Source organism: Macaca thibetana, chromosome 2 (assembly GCF_024542745.1).
Source record: "Macaca thibetana thibetana isolate TM-01 chromosome 2, ASM2454274v1, whole genome shotgun sequence".
Taxonomy (NCBI): Eukaryota; Metazoa; Chordata; class Mammalia; order Primates; family Cercopithecidae; genus Macaca; species Macaca thibetana.
Genome location: NC_065579.1, coordinates 46,299,010 through 46,318,030, shown reverse-complemented (window position 1 = coordinate 46,318,030; position 19,021 = coordinate 46,299,010). Strand labels below are relative to the sequence as shown.

General features: G+C 41.6%; 1 protein-coding gene across 1 annotated transcript in view; it reads left to right on the top strand.

Annotated features, from left to right (window-relative positions):
- The window catches only part of SLC9A9 (solute carrier family 9 member A9), a 586,828-nt gene that overhangs the window by 39,300 nt on the left and 528,507 nt on the right, over positions 1-19,021 (top strand). Inside the window, exons 3-4 of the mRNA XM_050779755.1 lie at positions 12,705-12,782; positions 14,528-14,604. Of these exons, the coding sequence (XP_050635712.1) occupies positions 12,705-12,782; positions 14,528-14,604 (155 nt within the window). The remainder of the gene's footprint in view (positions 1-12,704; positions 12,783-14,527; positions 14,605-19,021) is intronic.

Genomic DNA, 19,021 nt, shown 5'->3' with positions numbered 1-19,021 from the left:
CTCGGAGTTGGAAGTCTGTTGCTCCAAATTTGTCACACCTTGTGTAGTATGACAGAACGTCTAAAAAGGAAATGGTGTAAATTTTAAATTCTAGTAAATGTACTCTCCAATTGCCGCTAGCCACCAGTGTTAAAATTAGAAATTCAGTCCCTCAGTTGCACTAGCTACTGTTCAAGTGCTCAACGGCTCATGTGGCTAGTGGCCACCATATTGTATAGTACAAGGAAAGAACATTTCCACCATCACAAAAAGTTCTAGTAGGTAGTGCTTGTCCATAAGATTTGTATCTTAGACTTATGAAAGGCTTAAGCTGGAATATTGTTAGCTTTCGGCTCTTCTCACCCATCCCTTGCTTGGATTTTTTCTCCCCGTGTTACAATAATTTCTGTTTAACTGTTTGGGCCTTAAAAACAGCCCCACCTCCAAGGCCATGATTTGAACACAAAGTCTGGAGAGAATGACATGTGGAATTCCCATCTGGAGGTTAGTACAGCAGCAGATCCAGCCATTTCTGAGAAATTGTCTAGGTTTGGACTTACTCCCAGAACTCTGATTTAGCAGTTCCTAAGCTTACAGCAAGTCTGAAAAGAACACAAATCTGTTTTGTATACACAAATAAATCCTCGCATGCTGCATGCCATTCTCAGCCTGCCAGTTTCATCTGGCTGCTCCAGAAAATATAATTCAATAGCATATTAGTTAACCTGCATGCAGGGAATGGGGCATTCTCATTATTGAAATGTTCTGGTTGAGTGATTAACCCGATTTTTGCAGAAAAACTGCTGAGGCAAGGGATTTTCTGTCCAGGAGGTTGTGCCACTGTGTTTCTGTCTTCCAGATGATCACAGCTGCACTGCTTCATCCCTCAAGCATTCAGAAATACATCTTTATGCTAAAAGCTTTCAAATATGCATTGATAGATTCTCAAAGAATCCTCATAAAAATAGATCAATAATGGTGTTCCTGATACTCTTAGAAAGGGAATGAACTTAGATGAAAAAATAAGATCTTTCCTCAAATTTTGCACAGTTGTGTAACCCTTAGGAGTTTCTGCCAATAGGGCAGTTTCTTCAAATGCTATAATTTGAACATACTCATTCAAATATTTTATTTTCTTTTGTAATAAATAAAATGTGCTTACTAGATGTCAGGCAATGCTTGGAGGGCTTTACAAATATTAATTCATTTAATTCTTATAACATCTTAGAATTAGGTACCACACTATTATGTCTATTGTAAAGATGAGAAAACTGAAGGACAGAGAGGTTAAATAGCTGTCCAAGTCAAGGAGCTTAGGATTTGAACCCAGGAAGCTTGGCTCTGAGTGTCCATGCCCTTAAACACTACTCCAAGTAATTTACATAACAGAAGGAACCTAGATCATGAAATAAAATGATTTGTTTTTCTCTTTAGTGCCTCAGTTTTCATATATTAAAAGCCAGAGGTCTGTGAGGTAAAAACAGAATCAAAACATTGGTGCTTCTCTTCGAAAGATAATTACAAGCTTTGTACACCAAAAGTCAAATGTACTAAGAGCCCAGAATCAATTATAAAATACAAAACCTAGTAGAATTAGATTGATTTTCTGAAAAGAAATTAATGTAATACGTTGGTTTTAAATATATGATGAGCAGAGATCATCGTTTTCAGCTTCTGAGTTGATTGTTGCAGTCCAAAGTTTTTTTACTCAGGTTTCTGAATGAGCCAGTATAACAAAAGAAATGGCTGGAGTTTAATCATGTCTGATTCATAATGTAAGTAATATAATTTTTCTAGACATGTGGAATATGTGCTAGTGAAAGGAAACCAACGTTTAATGAGCAGCTATGATTTAGCAGGCATTTGACCTTTAGGCTTTCTTACTACCTAAGCAAAAAACCTACAAGTCATTTCTCCCTTTCCTGTTATCCCCAACACCTAACTTGTTGACTGCTCGTTCTGCCTCCCCAATATACTTGGGTACTGCCTTCTCTCCCCAACTCCAGGCCACCATCCTCTCTCACTGCGATTCTGCAGCAGCCACCCAAGTGACTTTCTTAAAGCATGGAGGTGTTTTCTCATCCCCGCCCAGCCCTCTACCGGCACCTTCTCCATTTGGGACCAACTCCTAGTGCTGCCCAATTCCACCTTGTTCTTCTTCAGCCCCATTGCCCCATGCTGTGGCCTTTGCCCACTCCATCCAGCCCCTCTGGCCTTTGGGTTTCTGAACACAGCAGCTGTTTTCTTTTATTTTTCTTTTTTTTAAAGACAGAGTCTCATTCTGTTGCCCAGACTGGAGTGCAGTGGCGCCATCTCGGCTCACTGCAATCTCCGCCTCCCCAGGGGATCAAGCGATTATCCTGCCTCAGCCTCTCAAGTAGCTGGGATCACAGGCATGAGCCACCACGCCCGGCTGATTTTTGTATTTTTAGTAGAGACGGGGTTTCACCATGTTGGCCAGGCTGGTCTTGAACTTGTGACCTCAAGTGATCCACACTCCTTAGCCTCCCAAAGTGCTGGGATTACAGGCAAGAGCCACTGCGTCCAGCCTACACACAACTGTTTTCTGCCTCAGATCTCTGTGCGTGTTATGTTCTGGCTGGGATCCTCTTTCCTCCACTCATCTCCTGTTTTTGTCACTTTTCTGCCTTTGGATCTCAGTTCAAATTTCACTTCCTCAGAGAGCCAGTATGAGGAAGGGTGAAGGGAGGCTCTGACAATACCCAACCAGGCCCAGGGTAAAACATGAAGCCAAGAGAGGCTTTTAAAATTTTCAGTGGTGAAGGTATCCATCTCCTCAAGCATTTATTATTTCTTTGTGCTATAACCATTCCAAGCATACTCTTTTAGTTATTTTTAAATGTACAGTAAGTTATTGTTGACTGTAAGCACCTTGTTGTGCTCTCAAATACTAGATCTTATTCATTCTATGTAACTATGTTTTGTACCCATTCATAATCCCCACTTGCCCCCCACCCCCACCCCATAATACCCTTCCCAGCCTCTGGTAACCATCATTCTACTTACACTTTCTCTCCATGACTTCAATTGTTTCAACTTTTAGCTACAGAAATGAGTGAAAATATGCAAAATTTGTCCTTTGGCTTTTTAAAATTTTTAATTTAAAAATCCTTACCTGTGATATGGGTATAATTCATTCTATTTTAATACATTTGACTCTCAAAAATAAGTTGTTTTCTTTTTTTCCAGTTGAGCAAATATATACTGAGCATTGTGCTAGGCACTGGCAGAGGAGAAGGCAATGCAGACTAAGGCATCACTGTGATCCTTGATACAATCCCAATATAGTGGAGAAACAGTCAAATACAAACCAATAATCATCAAAGTATGCGATGAAACACAGATGCCACAAAAGAGGGGCCAAAGTGCTGAAAAAGCACAGAACAGAGAGTGGCTGGTTTGGAATGGCAAATCAGGCAGATATCACGGGGAAGTAACATTTGAGAAGCAGATTGAGAGATGAGTAAGAATTCAGGCATAAAAGGGGAAGAAAATTGTGAATTAGAGTTGTGAAACTCATACATTTGATTTTGATGAGGAGTCTAATGGTAAGAAGCCCTTAGTGGTAAAATAATGAATGCCTGTGTGTGCGGGTGGGGGGGCGGGGGGTAGGGGATGTGGGAAGAGGGAGGGAAAAGAATAAAGGATAAAGAGAAGTAGGGAAATAAGAGAATAAGTCCAGGAAAGTTTTAGAGATCAAGTGAGTTTTTATTTTCAGATTTCCCAGCAAAGGGCAGATAGATATTGGATTCACGAATTTCCACATCATTTCTTTCACTCGCGTCCCTGTGAAGAGACCACCAAACAGGCTTTGTGTGCTCAATAAAGCTTTTTAATCACCTGGGTGTAGGCGGGCTGAGTCCGAAAAGAGAGTCAGCAAAGGAAGATAGGGATGGGGCCATTTTATAGGATTTGGGTAGGTAGTGGAAAATTACAGTCAAAAGGGGGTTGTTCTCTGGCGGATAGGGGCAGAAGACACAAGGTGCTCAGTGGGGGAGCTTTTGAGCCAGGATAAAGAATTTCACAAGGTAATGTCATCAGTTAAGGCAGGAACAGGCCATTTTCACTTCTTTTGTGGTGGAATATCATCAGTTAAGACAGGAACCAGCCATTTTCACTTCTTTTGTGATTCTTCCCTTACTTGGGGCCATCCGGATGTATATACGTGCAGGTCACAGGGGATATGATGGCTTAGCTTGGGCTCAGAGGCCTGACAGTCCTGCCTTCTTATATTAATAGGAAAAATAACATAAAACAGTATTGAAGTGTTGGGACAGTAAAAATTTTTTTGGGGGGTGGCATGGAGTGATGTTTCTCAGGGCTGCTTGGAGCGGGATTAGGGGCAGCATGGGAACCTAGAGTAGGAAAGGTCAAATTGAAGGAGGATTTTGTGGCAAGGGGTGATATTGTGGGTTTGTTAGTAGGAGCAATTGTCATATACAATGATTGATGATGGCCTGGATATGGTTTTGGATGAATTGAGAAACTAAAGGGAAGATACAAGGTCCTAATAAAAGAAAGAGAAAAATAGGTATTAAAGGACTAAGAATTGGGAGGACCCAGGACATCCAATTCGAGAGTGCCCAAGGGGATTCAGCATAATTATTTGCTTGGTTGGTGAGTTTTTGGGCTCTGTCCTTGAGTTTTTTTATGTTGTCATATACCAGGCCAGATTGATTTAGGTAAAAACAACACTCTGCATTTAAAAACTTACAGAGTCTTCCCTTTTAGCAGTGAGTAAGTCAAGGCTTTGGTGGTTTTGAAGGACAACTGCAGCTAAAGAGTCAACTTGGGCTTGGAGGACTGATAGTTTGTGATATGTCTGTGATGCTAGCAGAGAACTCATTAGACAGGCTACGGAAGGTCATGACAGAGGTTGAAATGCCTGATATTCCAGTATTGAGAGCAGTAGTGGAGGCAGAAAGTCCTAAACTGACAAGCAAGGGAATTACTGGAATAACTTTTTTGTCATGTCGGTGTCATGAGGGGAACAGGGAGCTCTTCAGTTCCATCTGCAAACTGAATTTTGGGAGTAAGGAAAACTAATGTGCATGTGCCTGTCCAATTAGCAGCAGGTAGACACATGTAGGTAGAGGATCCACAGAGGAAGAAGAGACCTTGTGCAAGGCAAAACTGGAAATGCAAAGTAAAAAGATGAGGAGTGCTGAAAGGGTGTCTTGGACCCAGACTCCTAGGGATCCAGCTAGGGCGGCAGCCGTCAGAGGTTGTAATGGGGACTGATAGGGTAACTGAGTACAGGGAGAGGTTCAGTTTTCATGGTTGTATAAGAAAACGTTGAGTATCTACGAGCAACCTTTCACTGTTATTTACGGGGCTGCGTATAAGTAAACAAGAAGAGGGCCTGGGAGGAGAGTCTGACATTCAAGGGGCAGGTACCCAAAGACAGAATGAAATACAGGGTGTCTTCCTAAGCAATAATTATTGCTAATATTTTTAAGTTTGCCAGTATTGATAGAAGGCTTATCTGTAATACGGAGCTAGAAGGCTCCAATTGTTTCAGTGATGTGTGTAGTTGGGCTTTGGAGATGAAGAGTGAAGGAACATCGAGAAGGTGAAACATTACCCAGAGGAATTCCAGTGGGTCTTTGCCAAGAGGTACATAAAGGAATGGCCACAGGAATAGTAGTTTGTGTTGTGAGGGGTCCAAATATGGGAGGAGTAGAGTTGATATAAGGAGAAAGGCTTTTTAAGTGCAGAGGAGGGTGGCAGCTTGCTGATGTGAAATGTCTGGGGAGGTCTTGCTGGACCTGTCTAGAAAGTAAATGAGTTCTTCAGGAGGGTAAAGGTGAGGGCTGTTAAAGGAAGCTCAGAGGTGTAGGGAGACAGGAGATGTTGCCCAGTCTGTATGTAAGGCAGGGACAGCTGTGTAGGCGCTGGAAGAAAGGGAAATGCAAAGCCAGCAATTGTTCACTAAGGAGGGATTAGAAACGGCTAGGAGAGAGTGGGTAAGGTTGATAGCGTGGTGAAGATAGTTGGGGAGATGTAGAGGGTGGCATAAGGATGGAAATGAGAACAAGAGTGAGTATAAAAGTAAATAATAGAATTTCATCATGGTGAAAGTATTGGAGGGTGCCCTACCAGCAAAGATAATCTGTCCACTCTAAGAAGGAGTTAAGAGTGGTGGTTTGGGGATAGCACCAGGAGATAACAGCTATGATGGCTGGGAGAAATAGTGTAAACCGGCAGTATAAGCAATAGTAGGGCATTTATGAGTAGTTGAGAATGATGAATAGGAGTATGACTAGACAGAAGATAGTAGAGATGACTCATTTTTGGGGCTCAGTCCAAGTAGTAGGGGTGACTACGTAAAGCCCTGTTGCAAAAAGTAGAGTAAGGATGAACAGATCTAATAGAATAAAGGGATGTATTAAGCTCATAAGGGTTATTACTGTTCTTCAGAAATGCGAGTGAGTTTACGGGAAGTAGGTGAGAGTACTTGCGACTTCCAGGAGGAAGAGGAGAGATTAGGCTGGCTGGCTGACGGATACAGTTTTATTCTGGAATGGTGAACCCAGTGGGGAGGATCCTGCAGGCAGACAGCAGTTGGGGTACTATAGATGACTAAGTAGGGTCCAGTCCATTGAAGTTGTAGAGTTTGAGGGGTCAGATTCTTAACAAGAACTGAGATTCCAGCTAGGCTGTCTTCATATGGCTGGGAATCTGGAGTAGGCAAGAGGAGATTAGTAGCCTGGCGAATTTCCTGTCTAGCCTGCTGGGGGACTGGAAGGTAGTTGCCTAGAGGGCTGGTGTCTGGGATGAGGTTGGGGCCGAGCAAGAAAGTGCGTCCATATAAAAGTTCAAATGGACTGTACCCTGTAGCATCTGAAGGACAGGCTCTAATTCTGAGAAGGGCAAGAGGTAAAAGTACTGTCCAGTCCTTTTTAAGTTGGAGGCTGAGCTTGGTGAGGTGTGTCTTTTAAAGACCATTAGTCCATTCTACCTTTCCTGAAGATTGAGGACGGTAAGGGATATAAAGGTTCCACTGAATACCAAGAGCCTGAGAAACTGCTTGGGTGATTTGACTAGTAAAGGCCGATCCATTATCAGACTGTATAGAAGTGGGAAGGCCAAACTGAGGAATTACGCCTAACAGAAGGGAAGAAATGACCGCGGTGGCCTTCTCAGACCCTGTGGGAAAGGCCTCTACCCATCCAGTGAAAGTGTCTACCCAGACTAAGAGGTATTTTAGTTTCCTGACTCAGGGCATGTGAGCAAAGTCAATTTGCCAGTCCTGGACAGGGTCAAATCCCCAAGCTTGATGTGTAGGGAAGGGAGGGGCCCTGAACAATCCCTGAGGGGTAGTAGATGGAACACTGAGAAGTGATTTCCTTGAGGATAGATTTCCATGATGGAAAGGAAATGAGAGGTTCTAAGAGGTGGGCTAGCGGCTTGTAACCTACATGGAAGAGGTTATGAAGTGACGACAGAATAGAATGGGCCTGTGAGGCTGGAAGGAGATACTTTCCTTGGTCTAAGAACCATTTGCCTTGTGTGGGAAGAGACTGATAGGTGGAAGTTTCAGTGGGGATGTAGGTGGGAGTGACTGATGAGAAGGAGAAAAACTGGCTGTGAGGGACAAAAGTTGGAATGCTAGTTGCATCTTTAGCAACCTTATCAGCATAAGTGTTGCCTAGAGCAATGGGATCTGATGCCTTTTTGATGGCCCTTGCAGTGAATGACTCCAGCTTCCTTTGGAAGTAAAGCAGCCTCGAGAAGAGTTTTTATTAAAAAGGCATTAATGATGGAGGACCCTTGTGTAGTGAGGAAACCTCTTTCAACATATATAACAACATGGTGGTGCAGGATATGGAAGGCATATTTAGAGTCAGTATAAATATTGATGCATAGTCCCTTTGCAAGAGTGAGGGCCCAAGTTAAGGCAATGAGTTCAGCTTGCTGAGAGTTAGTGGTGCGGGGCAGAGCGGTAGCCTCAATGATAGATGTGGAAGATACTATAGCGTAGCCTGCCTTTGCTGGCAAGTGGCGATGATGCCTGGTGGAGCTGCGTCAATAAGTCAAATGTGATCAGGGTGAGGAACAAGGAAGAAGGAAATATGGAGAAATGGGGTGAATGTCAGGTGGATCAGACAGATACAGTCATGGGGGTCAGGCATGGTATCCAGAATAATGTGGGAGGCCGGATTGAAGTCCGGGCCAGGAACAATGGTAATTGTGGGAGACTCAACAAAGAGTGCGTATAGCTGAAGGAGCCAGTGAGCAGAAAGTACATGTGTCAGGTGTGAGGAAGAAAATAGATTTTGGAAGTTATGAGAGCTGTAGAGAGTGAGTTGAGCATAGTTTGTGATTTTTGAGGGCCTCTAAAAATATTAGGGCAGTGGCAGCCACTGCATGGAGACATAATAGCCAACCTAAAACAGGAAGGTCAAATTGTTTGGACAAAAAGGCTTCAGGGCGTGGTCCCGGTCGTTGTGTAAGAATTCTGGCTGCACAGTCCTGCACTTTGGCTGTGTGTAATGAAAAGGGTTGGGATGAGTTAGGGAGAGCTAGTGTGGGAGCAGTCTCTAAAGCTGTCTTCAAGGAATGGAAAAAGGAGTGGGGAAAGGATTTAGGATCTATGGGGTCAGCTAGGTTTCCTTTTGTGAGTTTATATAATGGTTTTGTTAGGATGGCAAAACCAGGTATTGAAAGGCAAAAGTATCCAACCATGCCTAAGAAGGAAAGGAGTCATTGTTTTGTAGGGATTGTGGTTTGAGAGATCAGTCAGACACGATCGGCAGTGAGAACACATGTGTTTTTATGAAGAATTACGCCAACGTAGGTAACAGATGGAGAAGAAATTTGAGCTTGGGGGGGGATACCTGATATCCTTTGGAGAATAAATGTTGAAGGAGCAGGAGGGTGTCTCACTGGAAAGATTCAAAGGAGGGGCTACAAAGTAGAAGGTCATCAATATATTGAATAAGGTGAGAAGCAGAGGGGTGGAAAGAAAGTAAATCATGAGAAAGAGCTTGGCTGAAGTAATGAGGGCTGTCCCTCAAGCCTTGCGGCAGCACAGCCCAGGTAAGCTGCTGGAACTGATGAGTGTCAGGGTCAGTCCAGGTAAAAGCAAAGAGAGGCTGGGATGAGGGGTGCAGGGGAATAGTGAAAAAAGCATCTTTAAGATCAAGAGTGGAATAGTGAGTTGTGGAGGAAGGTATTGAGGACAAAAGAGTATATGGGTTTGTCACCACAGGTAGATAAGTAAAATAATTTGGTTGATAAGGTGCAGATCCTGAACTAACTTGTAAGACTTGTCCACTTTTTGGACAGGTAAAATGGGGAAATCGTAAGGAGACTTTATAGGCTTTAAAAGGCCATGCTGTAACAGGCCAGTGATAACAGGCTTTACTCCTTTTAAAGCATGCTGTGGGATGGGATATTGGTGTTGAGCAGGGTAAGGGTGATTAGGTTTTAATGGGATGATAAGGGGTGCATAATTGATCACCAAGGAGGGAGTAGAGGTGTTCCATACCTGTGGGTTAAGGTGAGGAGATACAAGCAGAGGATGCGAAGGAGGCTTTGAACTGGGGAAAAGGCAGCAAAGAGGTGTGGCTGTAGCCCAGGAATAGTCAGGGAAGCAGATAATTTAGTTAAGATGTCTCAACCTAATAAGGGAGCTGGGCAGGTGGAGATAACTAAAAAGGAGTGCTTAAAAGAGTATTGTCTAAGTTGGCACCAGAGTTGGGGAGTTTTAAGAGATTTAGAAGCCTGGCCGTCAATACACACAACAGTTACAGGGGCAAAGGAAACAGGCCCTTGAAAAGAAGGTAATGTGGAGTGGGTAGCCTCTGTATTGATTAAGAAGGGGACAAACTTACCCTCCACTGTGAGAGTTACCCAAAGCTCGGCATCCATGATGGTCTAGGGGGCTTCCGAGGTGATTGGGCAGCGTCAATCTTCAGCCGCTGAGCCAAGAAGATCTGGGAAGGAGTCAGCCAGAGAGTCTTGGGCCAGAGTTCCAGGGGCTCTGGGAGTGGCTGCCAGGTGAGTTGAACAGTCCAATTTCCAGTGGGGTCCCACACAGATGGGGCACAGCTTAGGAGGAATCCCGGGCTGCTGGCATTCCTTGGCCCGGTAGCCAGATTTCTGGCACTTGTAGCAAGCTCCTAGGGGAGGAGGTTCTGGAGGAACCTCTGGCAGCTGCGGTTAAGGCATTTGGAGTTCTTGTGTGCTGCAGATGTGGCTGGGGTTTGTCTCACAGTGGAGGTAAGGAATTGCAAACTCAGAAATACATTGCTACTTGGCTGCCTTTACTCTACTATTGTACACCTTGAAGGTGAGGTTAATTAAGTCCTATTGTGGGGTTCCAGGGCCAGAATTTAATTTTTGGAGCTTTATTTAATGTTGGTAGAGGACTGGGTAATAAAATACATATTGAGAATAAGACGGCCTTCTGGCCCCTGTAGGCTTAGGGCAGTAAAGTGTCTAAGTGTTGTTGCCAAACAGGCCATGGATTGGGCTGGGTTTTTATATTTGATGAAAAAGAGTCTAAATGCTAACTGATTTGGGAGAGGTCAGATAAAGAAAAAGGAGCATTAACCTTCACTATGCCTTTAACTCCAGTCACCTTTTTAAGAGGAAATTGCTGGGCAGGTGGGAGAGGGCTAGTGGCAGAACGAAACCGTAAGCCGGAGCAGGTGTGAGGAGGGGAGGTGATAAAAGGATTATAGGGTGGAGAAGTGGAGGCTGAGGAAGAATTGGGACCTGGCTCCCCCTGGCGAGGAGCAGCCTGGGGAGGAGGGGAGAGGTCAGATGGGTCTGTAGAAAAGGAATGTTGGAAAGACGCAGCAACACTTGGGGTTGGGACTGAGGGGACAGGCAGGAGGGAAAGGAGCAAGATTTGGGATGAGTTGCGTTGGGAACAGAGACTAGGGAGGGACCGATATGTAAAAGAATGCCTGGACGTCAGGCACCACAGACTGTTTGCCCATTTTACGACAAGAATTATCTAGATCTTGTAGGATGGAAAAATTGAAAGTGCCATTTTCTGGCTGCTTGGAACCACTGTCGAGTTTGTACTGGGGTCAAGCGGTATTGCAGAAGAAAATAAGATGCTCAGATTTTAGATGAGGCAAGAGTTGAAGAGGTTTTAAGTTCTTGAGAACACAGGCTAAGGGAGAAGAAGGAGGAATGGAGGGTGGAGGGTTTCCTATAGTGAAAGAGGCAAGTTTAAAGAGAAGGGTAGAGACACGGAGAAGGGGGTGGGGAACAGCACTGGGCTGCTATGTGGGTGAGCAGCCAAAGCAGGTGTCCCCGCAATTGACTTGCCACCAAGGGAGTGTGGGTGAATGACCAAGGCAGGCATCCCTGCAGTGATTGGACATCAATGGAATGTGGGTGAATAATCAAGCAGGCATCCCCATAGTGATTAAACCCCAAGGGAAGACTGTCTTCCCGAGTCCGTGACCAGCACCAGAGTTTTGGGTCCATGCATAAAATGTGTCTCCTTTGTCTCTACCAGAAAAGGAAAGGAACTGAAATTAAGAGAAGGGAGAGATTGAAGTGTGGCGCCAAGATTGAAAGGAGAAAGAGGTTGAGGGATAGTGAGAGATGTTGGAGAAGAGGGTAAAGAAAGGCTGCTTACCCCATTTAAAATTGGTGAGATGTTCCTTGGGCTGGTTAGTCTGAGGACCAGAGGCCGCAGGGGGACCTTTTTCATAGAGCAAAGAGCAGGAGGACAGGGGATTGATCTCCCAAGGGAGGTCCCCCAATCTGGGTCACAGCACCAAATTTCACATGCGTCCTTGTGAAGAGACCACCAAACAGGCTTTGTGTGAGCCACAAGGCTGTTTATTTCACCCAGGTGCAGGTGGGCTGAGTCCAAAAAGAGAGTCAGCGAAGGGAGATAGGGATGGGGCCGTTTTATAGGATTTGGGTAGGTAGTGGAAAATTACAGTCAAAGTCGTTCTCTGGTGGTTAGGGGCAGGGGACACAAGGTGCTCAGTCAGGGAGCTTTTGAGCCAGGATGAGCAAGGATAAGGAATTTCACAAGGTAATGTCATCAGTTAAGGCAGGAACAGACCATTTTCACTTCTTTTGTGATTCTTCACTTGCTTCAGACCATCTGGACATACACGTGCAGATCACAGGGGATATGATGGCTTAACTTGCGCTCAGAGGCCTGACAATTTCACTGTACTTCATACCAAGTCATACTTGCTTTATGGCCAAGTTTATTTTAACATTTAAGTAAAACTCAATAAACAAATACTAGAAAACTCCATCTTCAAGTTCAAGTGTGTTCTTCCATGGACTGGAAAATGTTTTAAATTTTGGAATGGGACAAAATAGGGAAAGCGAAGACCCAATTTCCAAAAATGTTTTATTTGGGGAAAACTTTAAATAAATCCTTATCAGAAGCCTACACATATGTAAAATATGAAAATGGATAATTAATCACAGTAAGACATTTTTCCCAAAGAGATTTCACTGAGTTTTTGTTGTTGTTGTTGTTGTTAGCTATAGTGTGGAAGTATGTAGATTTTACATTTAGAAGCTACAGTTATACTATATTTATGAATTTCCAAATTTGCATTTTTTCCTACCGTCATCTCTGCCAAATTAATAGTTAATATGCCTCATACAGGCTTAGCAAAAGTAATTATAACTGTTTTTTGAAACATATTTTTTTAATGACCCAAAGGCGCATCATTCTAACTATCCTTTTTTTTCCTTTCTGGCAGATGACATTTGATCCAGAAATCTTCTTCAACGTTTTACTGCCACCAATTATATTTCATGCAGGATATAGTCTAAAGAAGGTAAATATATAGTGATCGTTTTCTTCTTTTATCATTAAGTAGAGAATTTTTCCAGCACTAATGAGAAACTGTTATTTTTATGGGCTTCTCTTTTTGCTCAGAGTATCATTATCTTAGATTTGTGATGCAGATTCAAACCTGACATGCTTAGAATTCTAGACTTCTTCTAAACCTACTCTGTTGAATATAGGCCATTAGCCACATGTAACTATTTAGCTCTTGAAATGCAACTCATCTGAATCGAGATGTTCTTTAAGTGTAAAATACACACTGGATTTTAAAGACTTTGTATTTATTAAAAGAATGTAGATATTTCCATAATGTTTTATATTGATTTCATGTAGAAATGTTAGTATTTTGGATAGATTGGATTAAACAAAACATTATCAAAACATATTTCATCTTTTAAAAACATTTTAATGTAGCTACTAGAAAATTTAAAAATTTTTATATATGTGGCTTGCATTATATTTCTATTGGACAGCATTATTGTGGATGATTGTAACCAAAGACTTTGGTTATTAATTAACATTGGGTTTATCCTTTCAAGTGAAAACTCAAGAATACTGTTGATGCTCATAGAGAGGAAAGTCCAGTTTTGCAGTTTCTATGCACTTGTCTAACAATACTTGGACACAGCCTGACTATGCACATTTTGTACATTAGTAATTCTCATAATAGTTTAAGTACTGGCATCCCCTGAGCCACAGAGCGAGGCCCCAGCCTACATGGTTTTTGAGAGGCAGAGGTGATGTGACTGCTCTTCTGCTGCTCAGTTCCCACTCTAGGAGATTCCTGGGGCTTTCCTCCCCTTGACCAGTCATTTTCAGCAACCAGGCAGCTTGTTCACTACAGACCTGATTTTCTTGTGTGTACTCCAGGCTCCCTCTTGCTCTCAGTCTGGCTCCTCAGATCCCACTCAAAAACTTGGAATGGAGTTTTCCCTAAGCAAGCAGTTGAAAAAATGTAGAAGGCTGGATTTGTTCAGGTCACCCTTCCTCATTGCCAGTCCCAATACTAAGCATCATTTTGTGGCTCACTCGTTAAAATAAAGTGAATTGCTGTAAGTTGGGGGATTTGTTTTGTTTTGTTTTGTTTTGGAGACACGGTCTCCCTCTTTTGCCCAGGCACAATTATGGCTCAAAGCAGCTTCGACCTTCTGTACTCAAATGATCTTCCTTCCTTCAGCCTCCCAAATTGCTGTAATTACAGGCATGAGCAGGCTGTTGTAGATTTTTAAAGTTTATTTTCATCACATTTAGAAGACATAAGAGAAGTCAGAGATCCAGTAAAATCAAAAGGCAACTTAAAACTCTTAGAATAGTTTTGTTTGTTTGTTTGTTTTAATGCTAAAGGAGTTGCATTCACAAAGAAACTTCATGAAAACTGTGTCTTCCATTATTGCCCCGATTCTGGCATAGACATTGCCCAGTTCCTTCCTTCCCTGTCAGGTCCAGCCAGTTCTGGGAATTGCCTCTCTCATCCCTACCTACTCATCTTCCAGTGTTTTTTTGTTTTTGTTTTTGTTTTTTTCTGTTTCTTGCCCTTTCCCCCCAGTCCTTTGCGGTGAAAATCAGTTAAGTCCCTATTAGCACAATAAGGCCAGGAATGAGGCTCCAAAACCAAAATTTGCCTAAACAGTGAGGGATCTGTGAACTGCATACATTTATTTTTATTTTCTATTGTACTAAGAAAAAATTCTGATGTACTCTATTAAGTGTTTTTTTTTTTTTTTTTCTCCCCAGAGACACTTTTTTCAAAACTTAGGATCTATTTTAACATATGCCTTCTTGGGAACTGCCATCTCCTGCATCGTCATAGGGTAAGTGACATTCGGAGCTCAAGTTGCAGGTGGCTGTGGGGTCTGTGATCTGTGTGAGGGATCTAACACTTCTGGGATTCTTGCTGGCTGGGAAAATTGTCTTTTTTTTCTTAGTATGTCACATATTTGTACATTTTATTCCTGGATTAATTCCGAGGCTTCTGACAAACACAAGACTTCAAAGCAAACTAGAGGATTGCTGGATTTTCTCTGTGAATTCTGGACTTCTGATTTAGGGAATGTGGATCACTTGCCTTGAGTTATGTGAAGTGCATTGCATTCTTCTTTTAGTTTGAATAATGCTGATATGTTCACTGCATTCTTTTTTGTTTTCTATTGAGGGACCTTACCTGTATTTGGCAGGATTGCACTAACTATATGCCAAGGGTTTTCTTTCTAAAAGAAAGTTTACAAGACAGCAGTCTGAAACAGATGTGTGCAAATACCAACAGAGTTGCTTAATACTGGGATAGCTTTTCAGTTAACACCTTGTAGAACGCAGACTCTTTTTCATTATATTTTCTTGATTATGCTACTGAGCCCTAAGTCACACTTTATACACTCTGGCTTGCAGCTCATCATAAAGCAAAATGTGGTCCCAAATGGTGAAGGCAATCCAGCCTCTGATAATCCCATCCAATACATTAAAGCTCCACTGCAAAAAAAAAATATATCCAGATACTATGACTGTGATGATGCAGATGTCTTCAATTTTCTGATACAGTCAACTCTACCCTTGATTTTTACTGTCTACAGCTGTTACAACCCAACACAAGAAACTGATGCTAAAAATACACACGGTTCATGCCTCCACCCCTTCTCTTATGGAGTTTCTAGTGTGTGTCAGTTGAAGACCAACCGGGTGTCAGGCGGTGTCTTTACTTGTGCCTGCAAGCAGAGGGATTTTGTGTTGAATGCACTGCTAAATTTCTGTTGAGTGGAGACTAGAACAAGTCAGGCTATGTTATATAAATATGTTCACAATGGTTTAAGACAGTGAGAAAATTAAAGATTTTAGTGCCCGAAAAGGGAGGTTTGCAAGTGTATAGATTAGGGAGCCCCATTAAGTCTGGACACAAGTGGTCTTTAAACTGTGAGTGACCTGAGAGACACAGGGTACTTGACCCTTCTTAAAGCATGTTCTAGGAGGGCTTTTTTGTTCTGTGAGTATGCAATAGCTAAATATTCACATTTCTAAACTTTGCAGGGGCCTAAGAGATCTATGTAACTACAGCCTCTCATTCTGAAGATGAGACATCTTCAATAGTTAAATAATTGGCTCACTCTTTCTGAGAATCAGGGCACTGGTCAAGACAGAACTCAGAACTTCTGCGTCTGATCCAGCAGGTCTTCACTCTCTCTTCCTTTAGCAATTTCTCTTGAATTCCTATACATCCCTATGCATTGTTTCTACACATTGAGAGAGGGTTCTGAGACATGTGAACTCACAACAAATGTTCATTGGTTAATAGTAAAGATATATTTTGCTGAGAATGATGGTTTCCAGCTGCATCATTCTCAGCAAACTATCGCAAGAACAGAAAACCAAACACCGCATGTTCTCACTCATAGGTGGGAACTGAACAATGAGATCACTTGGACTCGGGAAGGGGAACATCACACACCGGGGCCTATAATGGGGAGAGGGGAGGGGTGAGGGATTGCATTGGGAGTTATACCTGATGTAAATGACGAGTTGATGGGTGCTGACGAGTTGATGGGTGCAGCACAGCAACATGGCACAAGTATACATGTGTAACAAACCTGCACGTTATGCACATGTACCCTAGAACTTAAAGTATAATAATAAAAAATAATTTTAAAAAAAAGAAAAAAAAACTTTAGTATTAACCTCTCTAGCTCCAGAATAACAATGACAATGTTTTAATTGGGAGAACTACTATCTTGATGATATTGAACTACTCTATCCAAAAACAATGAATATCTTTTCATATGCTTTAAAAAAAATAGTAAAGATATATTTTAGTGGTTCTATAATATGGAGTCTTGAAATTTATAATGTATCCAAATTCTAAACTCTTGGACAATGCTACCAAATTGTAGAATAGTAAGTTTTTATTGTTACCTCATTTCTTTGGTACAACTGGTTTTAAGTATATTTAAGTGCATTTATTTATATTATATGCTTTCACTATCATGAAAAATCTAAATTCTTTCTTAGATCTTTCGATATCCTTCTTTTTAAGAAAGCACCAATATATACTCTGTGTGTGTGTGTGTGTGCGCGTGTGTGTGTGTGGTATATAACTGCCTTTATCTAAAACATTTCAATTTAAGAGATCAAGTGATTTTCATTTACTGGGGTTGAGAACCTATTTTGATTTATTTTAAGACAAGATTTTAAATTGTTGGTTGTCCAACAACTTATAATGGAAAGTCATTTGAATAAAAGAGTAGTCCTAAAAAAAATTTTAGAACGGTGTTCTTAGTTTGAACTGGGTATAATCTGAGCAACAAAAATTTGTAGTTACTTTCTTTTTGTGGGTCATTAAAGTACAGAAGGGAAAGATAGCTTAAATATTTTAGAACCTCATCTAGTGAAGTAAGGGAAATCATTGAAATGTTTTAGCTTGAAGATGAAAAGTCAGATTCCTACTTTAGGAAGGTCATTTTGGTAGCTGTGTGAAGGAGAAATTTTAAAGTGGGTACCATTTAAGAGGTAATTTACATGGGCCAGGTTGGAAATGATAAGGGCCTGGACTCAGTTAGTGGCAGAAAAAGTAAAGGTGGAGTCATTAGCTTGGTGAAATCTTGGGAGAATATGGCATCACCCAGGGCAAGTACGTGAAGCGAGAAGGAAAGAGATCTAGGGAACACCAGCATTTTGAAGAAAGAGAAGAGACACTCACAAGGCACCAAGGAGTATTGGACTCGAAAGAAAACCAACACAGCATGTGTTCTGGAAGTCAAAGGAAGAGGAAAAGGGAGGGTCCACAGAACCTAACACAGGAGAGGTCAAATGGGATAGGAATTGTGGTACCACTGGATTTGACCCCTAGGAGGTAATGGGTGACTTTACACTTGTCTTATGGGCAAAAATGAGGGAAGAGTATTGGCAAGTCCAGTTGTTTTGGGATCCATATAATCAGAAACAAGAATTTACTTTTATGCTGCCAGTCTTGATATATAATTTCAGAACTTCTGAAGAAAAGGGCACATGCTTAAATTCAGATCAAACTGACACTTTCATAACTTGGTAACTTCCATTATATGAGATGCAATCAAACTGTAGAAAATGACTGGCTATATTTTCCTTACAAATAAATGGTGATAAGAACAACAACAGTTTATGGAGTGCTTGATACGTATCATGCCCTTTTAAAAAGTACTTTATTTGGATTACCCATTTAATCCTCAAAATAATCCTATTAAGTAAGTAGATACTATTTATTAACCTCATTTAACAGATGAAACAGCTGAGGTTAAAAAAGAGTAACACAGTGGTAAATAATAGAGCTGGGATTAGTAACTAAATCGTTTGGCTCCAGAGTCAAATTCTTAATGCTAAAACCTGCTTTACTTCTGTTTGTTGAATATTAGCACCAAAAAAATGAAATTGTATAAATCAATCAATATTCATTCATCAACATACCACATTTCTTCATTATCCCAGTAGGAGTTCTCATAGACATGGGAGATTTTTATTTGGGAAGTCCATCCAAAAAGAATTCACATTTTTAAGGGATGGCCTGAGTTTATGCAGATATACTCAGACTTGCATGAAATGGGCAGGGGGAGGGATTCAGAAGTTAGATCAAACTCTTTAAGAATGATTTCATAGAGGAAGTGGATCCCAGGCAGACATTTCATGGAGAAGGATAAAGAAGTCAGATTTTCCATGCCATTAAGTGCATTAGTTCTGGTGGGTGCCAGGAACACTGTGCAAGGTTCCAGGATGGAGAGTAGGTTTCGTATAGCAGCGCCAGAGATTGTGGGAATGAAAATGCTAGAGTCAGCTGACAAAAGGCCATGAAGTCCAGCATCCAAAATGTATGAGAATGTGAAGGCCATGGAGAGAGACTGTGGAACATAAATAAAACTCAACTAGTGGGCTGTGATCTTCTGTAGCTAAACAATATTGGTTTTAGCTGGACTCAGATACTTTACAGGAATGGAGATCATTGGGTTTATTTGCATGAACGAGGTCTTTAAGTTTTATTAATTTCATGTCATTTCAGAAATTAGATGTAAACCATTTTTCATATTGCATGGGAAAGTTTAACAATATTCTTTCTGGCAAAAAAGTCGAATAAACCTTTTTTAATTTCAATGATGGATTGCTCTGAAAGAATTCACCTACCTTTTCTAGTACCCTCTCCCACTTTATCACTTGAGAAGTAGTATCTTACATCCATCTCCTTCTAAAAAGAAAAGTCCATGTGTTTGAAATACATTT